Source organism: Muscardinus avellanarius, assembly GCF_963383645.1.
Source record: "Muscardinus avellanarius genome assembly, chromosome: 13".
Taxonomy (NCBI): Eukaryota; Metazoa; Chordata; class Mammalia; order Rodentia; family Gliridae; genus Muscardinus; species Muscardinus avellanarius.
The window spans coordinates 94,371,657-94,379,796 of NC_137799.1; the positions used below are offsets into that span (position 1 = coordinate 94,371,657).

Consider the following 8,140-nt stretch of genomic DNA (forward strand, 5'->3'; position numbering starts at 1 on the left):
TTTCCCAGTCAGGTGGGAAGTTGCCAGGTGACAAAGAAGCTATCCCTGTGGCTGAGGACCAAAGGCAGAAAAAGTACCTGTGCCCAAAAAGCAGGGACAGATGGTGGAGGGTGGGCAGCGAGACATGGGCCCAGCCCTGGGACCCACCCCAACTGGAGCGTCTTAGGTCTTCCCCTGAGACCAAGCACCCCTGAGTGTGAGCTCCTTCCAGGGTGAGGTTGCTACCCATTTCTCAGGGGAGCAGCCCCACTGAGCATGTTGGTGTGAATCAATGAGTAGATGAATGAATAAGTGGGTAGAAGAATACTAGGTGGGTAAATGAATGGACCCGTAAATGAGTGGCTGTACAAATGAGGGATGGAGGCTGGCTGGCTGGCTGGATGGGTGGATGGAGGATGGATGGATGGATGAGAGAATGGATGGATGGGTGGATGGGTGGGTCGATGAGTGGATGGATGGAGAGATGTATGTATGTACGAGGGGATGGTAAGTAGATGGACAGATGGGGAGATAGTGTATGTATGAGTGGATGGATGGATGGGTGGGTGGATGAATGGATGAGAGAATGGGTGGATGATTGGATAGGTGGATGGATGAGTGGATGGATGGAGAGGTGTCTGGATGGATGGATGGGTGGCTGGCTGGATAGATAGGTGGATGTATAAATGTATGATAGATATGTGGATGGATGCATGTAGGCATGCATGGAATGCGTGGGTCGGCGAGTGATGGATATGTGTATGTAGTTTGTATGTATGTATGAGTAGACAGATGGATGAGTTCATGTGTGTAGGTATGGATGGGTAGATGAGTGAATAGGCAAGCTGTGTGTGGGCCAGCAAGAGGCAGGAGCTCTTAAGCCATAAACCAAGGGCGCCCCACTTGTCCTCCGTGTCTGCCACTGGGTCACAGACGCTCGTTCCTAGGCCCCGAAGAGCGTCCTGAGTGTCCCTAACAAGGACACGGCCCACACGCAAGATGATGCGGAGAGGCTGGAAACCCGAGAGCAAACCAAGAGCAAGTCCGAGGCCAAGTGGAAGTACAAGGTGAGGAGTGCGCAGGTGCAGGGAGCGGGAGGCGCCGGGCCTGCAGGGCCGAGCTTGCGTCTGCCTGTCCTGGGCGCGACCCTCCTCGGGCCGCCGGTGGGCACAGGTGCGGAGGCCGAGTCACGTCCGCGTGGATGGCGGGGACCGGCCCGTCCACTGCCGCCGGGTGGGGACCTGCCCCCACTCTCGTGAGGGCTCAGGGACAGCCCGCTGTACTTTCAGAACAGCAAACCTGACTCCTTACTGAAGATGGAGGAGGAACAGAAGCTGGAGAAGTCTCCCCTGGCTGGAAACAAGGACAAGTTCTCCTTTTCTTTCTCCAACAAGAAACTCCTGGGGTATGTGAAGGCCCAGCTGGAGGTGCGGCCGGTGGCACGTGCACACCGCCCGTGCCAGAATCACGCATGTGCAGATTCAACAGCGCAGCCCACGCCTCACCCCGCAAATACGATGCACCTGTCACGCACGCGTCGCGTCGCACTGCGCACACGCCCTGTGGTGGAGGAATGGTGCCGGCAGTGGGCGGGGGGCACTGTTGAGGGGGCGGTGGCTGCTGGAGGGCACGGAGCTGCCAAGTCTGGTCTGCTCGTGCCGCCTCAGCGCGCCTCACCTGCCTTATGCCTGTTCTCGGTGAGCTGGGAAGCTTTTCAGCGCCATCCATCTTATGATGGTGCCATAGAAAACAGGCATGGGAAAACCGGGCCGACTCCCAGTGGCTCAGCCGCGGGTGGCAGGTCCAGCCTCTGGCTTTCCCTGGATGTCAGAGAGAGCAGCATGAGTGCTGGCCCGCGCCAGGGCTCCTGTCCTCAGAGTCCCACTGAAGCCACGGGCACTTCTGTCTCAGCCCGCTGGCCCTATGCTGAGCAAGCCAGGGCCTGCCCTGAAGCCGCCTGGGAGGCCCAGGCCAGAGCTGCTGGCAGGCTAAGCGTGGATGCCCTGCCCAGCCGTGCAGCGAGGCCATATTAGAGCAGTGTATACATACTGCGGCGTGGGCCTGGAAGTTTTTCCCCCAAAGTAGCTATGCAGAAAAGACAGGAGGAGCTGGGTATATAACTGTAAACCCAGTGCCTGGGAGGCTGAGACAAGAGGATCACAGGTTCAAGGCCCGCCTCAGCCACTTGGCAAGACCCTGTCTCAAGAATAAAGAAGTCTGCGGGTGTAGCTCAGAGGTCGAATGGCCCTGGTTCAATCCCCAGTACCAAGAAAAGAAAATGACCGCAGATTGGATGCTACTTCTGTCTAAAACAGAGTGCAGCACAGGTCAGGGTCCCTACAGGCTGGTAGAAGGCTCATAGTTCTTTGTGGGTATGGGACCGTGGGAACACAGGCTCACAGGGACTCCTCTCCACCTCTGGGTTCAGTCAGGGCCACGCCCCAGGGCACGGGGGCCAAGGAGAAGGCTTGGGCGTGGCCGCTCCCTGCCATGGGGGTCTGCAGCCCCGTCTGGTCTCCTGCTACCCCCCCGCGCAGCCTCCAGGAGGAGGTGGCCAGGGCTCCGGGAGGCCACGTGCCTGCTGACCCACCCCTCTGCTGCCCTGCCGTAGCTCCAAGGCCCTCAGGCCCGCCACGAGCCCGGGTGTGTTTGGGGCCCTGCAGAACCTCAAGGAAGATAAGGGCAAGCCTGTGCGGGACGAGTACGAGTACGTGTCTGACGACGGGGAGCTCAAGATCGACGAGTTTCCCATCCGGAGGAAGAAGCACGCCCCCAAGAGGGACTTGTCCTGTGAGTGGGCGGGCTGCGGTGGGCTCGGGAGGACCCTGGCTCCCACGCCCATGTCCAACCCATGGACTCCTGTCTCTCTGCTTTCAGTCTTACTGGACAAGAAAGAAGTTCTCCCCACACCGATCACGAAGCCAAAGCTGGGCCCAGCGGCGTACAAGGTGAGCCGCCTTCTGCGCCGGGTGGTGGTCTGGGGGCCCCTCATGTTTCCCCTCAGGGTGGCGAGGGCCATCTGTCCACACCGCCCTTTCCTGGTGTTCTCAGGGGGAGCTGGGGGGGTGGGCAGTCCTCATGGAGTCCTTGGCCACCAGGGCTGGAGAACCACTCCCCCGCCAGACCCACTGCAGGAGGGTAAATGCAAGGCTTGCCCATGGGTCCCTAGGCGCCCACTCTCAGGAGGCAGGGTCCCTGTTGGGGCCATGTTTCCCGGACCCAAGGGCATGTCTTTCTGAGCTAGCTGCTAAGGGAGCCTCTCTGGGTCTGATGGGACATCAGGCTTGCTCTCACACGAGGTGTCTCGGAAGCAGACTTCCTGTGTGAAAGCAGCGTGGAGTGTGAAGGGAACTTGGTCCTTTGGGATCCTGAGGTCCTGGGGATAGGACAGCACCCATGCCGGCCTCAAGAGTACTGGCCAGCTCTTCAGCCTGGGTGGCGGCAGACGCCCATGCTCCCAGGAACCGGGGCTGAGACGGGAGGCTCGCAGGTGCATGGCGCTGTAACTTAGTGAGACTGTATTTCAGAATAAAAACTAAAAAGAGCCGGGTTATAGTTCAGAGGTAGAATGTTCCTATGTTCAATCAGTATGACACAAGGGAAGGAAGGCAGGCAGGCGAAAAGAACAGGTACCCCCCTTCCCCTACAGGGGATGAAACCCTGGGGTATTCTACCTCCAAGCTATATTCCCAACCCTATTTTTAATTTTTAATTTTGTGGTACTGTGGGTTGAACCCAGGGGCATACTACCTCTGAGCTACACCCCCAGCCCTATTTTTATTTTGAAACAAGTTCTTACTAGGTTGATGAGAATCTCACTATTTGCAGAGACTGTCCTTAAACCTGCGATCCTCTTTTCTCAGCCCCCCAAGTACTGGGATGACTGGTGTGAGCCACCACTCCAGCAAGAACAGGGCTCTTTAAAAACTTCATAAAATGTGTTTCTGTCCCTACCGGGGACAAGTGCCCCAGCCCTGCCCTGACCAGTGCTCTGTCCTTACAGCAGAGCGATGACTCGTCCGACGAGGGCTCTCTGCACATTGACACGGACACCAAGCCCAGCCGCAATACCAAAGCCAAGAAGGAGAGCGGGAGCTCGGCGGCTGGCATCCTGGACCTGCTGCAGGCCAGCGAGGAGGTCGGGGCGCTCGAGTACAACCCCAACAGGTGGGCTCCCGGCTCGCGCTGCCACCTGGGGCCAGCATGGGCTCGGGCGGGCGCGTGCCACAGGGTGGAGAGTTGGCTGTCTGCCTGGGTGCAGGGATCGGCAGGTGCGCTGGAGGAGGCCTGAGCCTAGGCCCACTGCACAGCTGGGGAACCCGAGGCGTAGAGAGCTTAGACAGCTCCCCGCTGCCCTTCAGCTTGGCCTGGCCGAGATGGCCCTGGATCTCCGTTGACGGGATTTGGGAGCCTCAGCTGAGGGCTCCCGAGGGAGTCTCTGGTGGCTGGTAAGCCCTGGTCCCTGTTGTGCGCGACCTCAGGAGGTGGGGCCTGCAGCCCGCCAGGTGTGGGCTGCGCCTCCCAGCTCTGCCTCGCTCCCGAGTTTCTTAGCCATGCTTAGGACAGCGAGGGGCTGCCGAGCAGCTCTCAGAGGACGGGGCTCTATGGGCCGGCCGCAGTAAGGGCCTGCTGGAAAGGGCTTGGGCTGTCAGCTGGCTAAGTTCCACTTCATGAATAACTGTTCTGCACGTGACCTTGCGTTCTCAGCCAGCCAGTGTGGGCGCTTTCTCGTAATGGGCGTGAAGCGTGAAGGGAGCCCCCCCCCACCTTGGGCTACACATTTCCTGCTTGGCTGGGTGGTTTCTGTCTGTCCTCATTAAGGGAGGGGAAGCCTGGCTGGACCCCCACAGGAGGCCGTGGCCCTGTGGGGGCGGGGCTGGGTGAACCTTGGCCCCCGGGGGCCAAGGTCATAGGTCATACCCAGGGGACTCCACGCAGGAGGATGGGGACAGGCCACACCTGCCCACACCTGCAAGGAGGCATGAGTCCAGCCCAGGAGGGAGCAGGCGCCCTGCATCTCTAGGGCGCGGGCCCGGCGTGTGCGCCCACTCATGAGCACGTGTGCACCGCACGTGCGCACCGGCGCCCCCAGCCTCTCAGGCAGTCTCTCTCCTCGCGTCTCCATTTGGAGCGTGGGTCAGTTTTTGATGGTCCATTTGCTCTGTTTTAAGTACTGGCTGTTTGTGGGGGGGAAAAGCAGCCAAAGAAAATGCAGGAAAATATGTTAATTTCTCTTGGGTGGTTAGCTGCTGGGAGGGGGAGGGAAGGTTTGGGTATGATAATTGGAGGATTAAAGTATTATTTTCCATGCTGACTGGTCAAACTTTGCTCGCTGGTTCGCTGGAGACCGTGTGGACAGACAGGCGGAATGGGCATGAAGTCCCCACCCTCTGGGTCACCCAGGTGGCCTGGGCAGGCAGCTTGCTTCCTCGGGGCTCTGTCCGGGCCCCCTCTTGCTTGGCACCTCATGGCCTGGCGGGGACGGGCTGGGCCGGGTGTGAGGTTCCCGGCTAAGCCATTTCCTCTTGCTGCTGGCCTGTCCCCGCCCAGAGAGGCCAGCGTGGACCATACAGCTCTGGAGCTATGAGGGCACCGTGGCCCGGACAGCGTGGTCAGCTCAGGGTGTGGGCGCGGGGGCAGGCACCCGGCCGAATCTTCCAGGAGCTCAGGGCCATCTGACCGTACTACTTTTTAACTATTTTTGTTGGTGCATTGTAATCATTCATCGTAGTGAGGCTCAAAGTGATACACCACACACACACAGCACATGTCGTGTCTCCCTCCTCCTCTTCCGTCCACGTGCGTGGGGTTGGGAAGACACCTGGTGTCTGGACAGCTTCTTTTTTTTTTTTTTTGGTGGTACTGGGGTTCCTGGAAGCCCTTCTACTTCCGGGCTACACTCCCAGACCTATTTTATATTTTTGAAACAGGGTCTCTTACGCCAGCGCGGCTGGCTTCGAACCTGCGCGATCCTCCTGTCTCCACCTCCCAAGCGCGGGGATTACAAGCGTGCGCCACCACGCCCGGCGCTCTGGACGGCTTCTGTGGGCTCCTCCTCCCTGCAGCTCCTCTGTGCAGTCCTCCGCGCCGCTCTCGTATTCCAGCCCCTTCTGTCCCCAGCTTCTCTTCCCACACAGGAGAGAAAGAGCATGAGCCTTGGCTTTCTGAGGCTGGCCGAGCTCAGCCTGACACTCTCTAGTTCCAGCACGTGACATAATTTGGTTCTTCTCTATGGCTGAGCAAACCCCACTCCATGTTTGAAATTCCAGTGAAAGTGCACGTTGGCTTTTCCATCCATCTGTTGGGACACCGGGGTTGGTCCCGCAGCGTGGCCGTCGTGAAACGTGCTGCTCTCAGCATGAGTGTGTCTGTCTGGGTAGAAGGCAGCTTCCATGGGGGGCTGTGGGGGTGCCTCCTCGTCCCCATGCCTTAGGGAGCGGTCCTTCTGGGTCCCCTAGACCCAGCACTGTCCCCTGAAGGCAGCTCCCTGGGGTAGTGCCGTCCCCCGGGCACAGCGGGGCCTCCTCCTCGGAGCCAGCCCCTGGGGGCCGCGCCCAGTGCTCGGCCCACACCTGCCACTGCCTTGGCCCCCCTCCCAACTCCTGCTCCTCCTCTTTCTTTCTTTTTGGTAATAGAGATTATACCTGTGGTCATTCCGCCTCTGAACTGCATGCCCAGCTCTTTTTTTTTTAATTAATTTATTTTTTAAATTGGTGCATTGTAGTCATATATCAATCACATTGGAGTACAAGACTTGAGAGGATATACAAGCACACATCATCCATTTAGCCCTCCTCCAGCCCCCATCCCATTCCCTCCCCCTCCCTCCATCCCACACTTCTTTGGTGATTTACTTTGATACATTTGTTTATGTACCTCCTGCGTTTTAAAGAGGCTCTGTCCTCCAGTATTACATATCCTCTGATTGGTCACATTAGTTGCTTCACTATAGGGCCCTTTCTATAGCTCAACCTCTTCCTGTTGCCCTTTTCCTCCTAGTTATTGCTGATTAAGAGAAGCGTCTGATTTATATTTTCTGCGATATTTCTCTGTGCATGCTGCGTTGCAAGTACCAATCCCACTCTTGATGGTCCCAGTAGTGGTCTGGCTACTCAGTGGACTGATCCAGACCTCGCTGGCTCAAGCAGTGGCCTTGCCTCATGGGATGCCCCAGTTCTGGTCTCGCTGGCCCCTGAATCGGTCTAACCCCTAAGCTGGCTTTGGTCCCGGCCTTGGAGGCCGCAGGAGTGAACTTGCCTCACGCCAGGCTCCGATGCTGGCCATTGGCCCCTGCACCGGTCTAACCCCTTGGCAGGATTCCAATCCCGGCCTCGGAGGCCCCAGCACCGGCCTAGCCTCATGGCAGGCTCCAATGCCGGCCTCGTTGGCCCCAGCACCAGCCTAACCCCTCGGCAGGCTCCGATCCCGGCCTCGGAGGCCCCAGCACTGGTCATGCCTCAAGGCAGGCTCCGATGCCGGCCTCACTGGCCCCAGCACTGGCCTAACCCCTTGGCAGGCTCTTATCCTGGCCTCGGAGGCCCCAGTACCGGCCCTGCCTCACGGCAGGCTCCGATGCCGGCCTCGCTCATGCCCAGCTCTTTTTACTTTGAAACAGGGCCCTTAAGTTGCTGGGGCTGGCCTCAAACCTGCAATCCTCCTGTCAGCCTCTCACACTGGGATGGCTGGTGTGCACTGGCATCCCGGCCTTCCCTTCTGGTCTTGTGTGCTGCCCCACAGGCCTCTGTGTCAGTTATGAGCACTTGTGATGCACTGTTCTGTGGTCTCCTTTGAAGGGCAGCTGCTTGCACAAGCTGGGTTGGGTGGAGAGCGGGTCTCAGGCGGAGGGCCGGCCATGATGAGGGGCCTGGAGAAGGGAGGGTGTGGCGAGCCTCTAGCCAGGCCCCACAGGCCCAGGAGCAGTGAGAGGCAGACCCACCCAGCTAGCGGGCAGTGGCAGGCCAGTCTGTCCTGAGAGAGGCTGGTGGCAGGGTGGCAGGAGGAGCCGCGGGCCTCAGGAAGTGGAGGCTGTTGTGTGAGGCCCAACAGCCTCTCCAGACAGGGTGGGCTTCTGGCCTCACTCACCTGTGCAGGCAGGTGGAGGGTGTGGGCTGGGGTGGGGGACCGGGAGCCCCATGGGGGACCGGAAGCTCAGATAGGCGTC

At 59.2% G+C, this 8,140-nt stretch overlaps 1 protein-coding gene across 1 annotated transcript in view; it reads left to right on the top strand.

Moving 5' to 3' along the window:
* Positions 1–8,140, top strand: part of PHF2 (PHD finger protein 2) — a gene marked incomplete at both ends in the record, with an annotated part of 96,516 nt that overhangs the window by 84,264 nt on the left and 4,112 nt on the right. Inside the window, 5 exons of the mRNA XM_080708668.1 lie at positions 927–1,046; positions 1,269–1,384; positions 2,591–2,769; positions 2,857–2,927; positions 3,986–4,146. Of these exons, the coding sequence (XP_080564794.1) occupies positions 927–1,046; positions 1,269–1,384; positions 2,591–2,769; positions 2,857–2,927; positions 3,986–4,146 (647 nt within the window). The remainder of the gene's footprint in view (positions 1–926; positions 1,047–1,268; positions 1,385–2,590; positions 2,770–2,856; positions 2,928–3,985; positions 4,147–8,140) is intronic.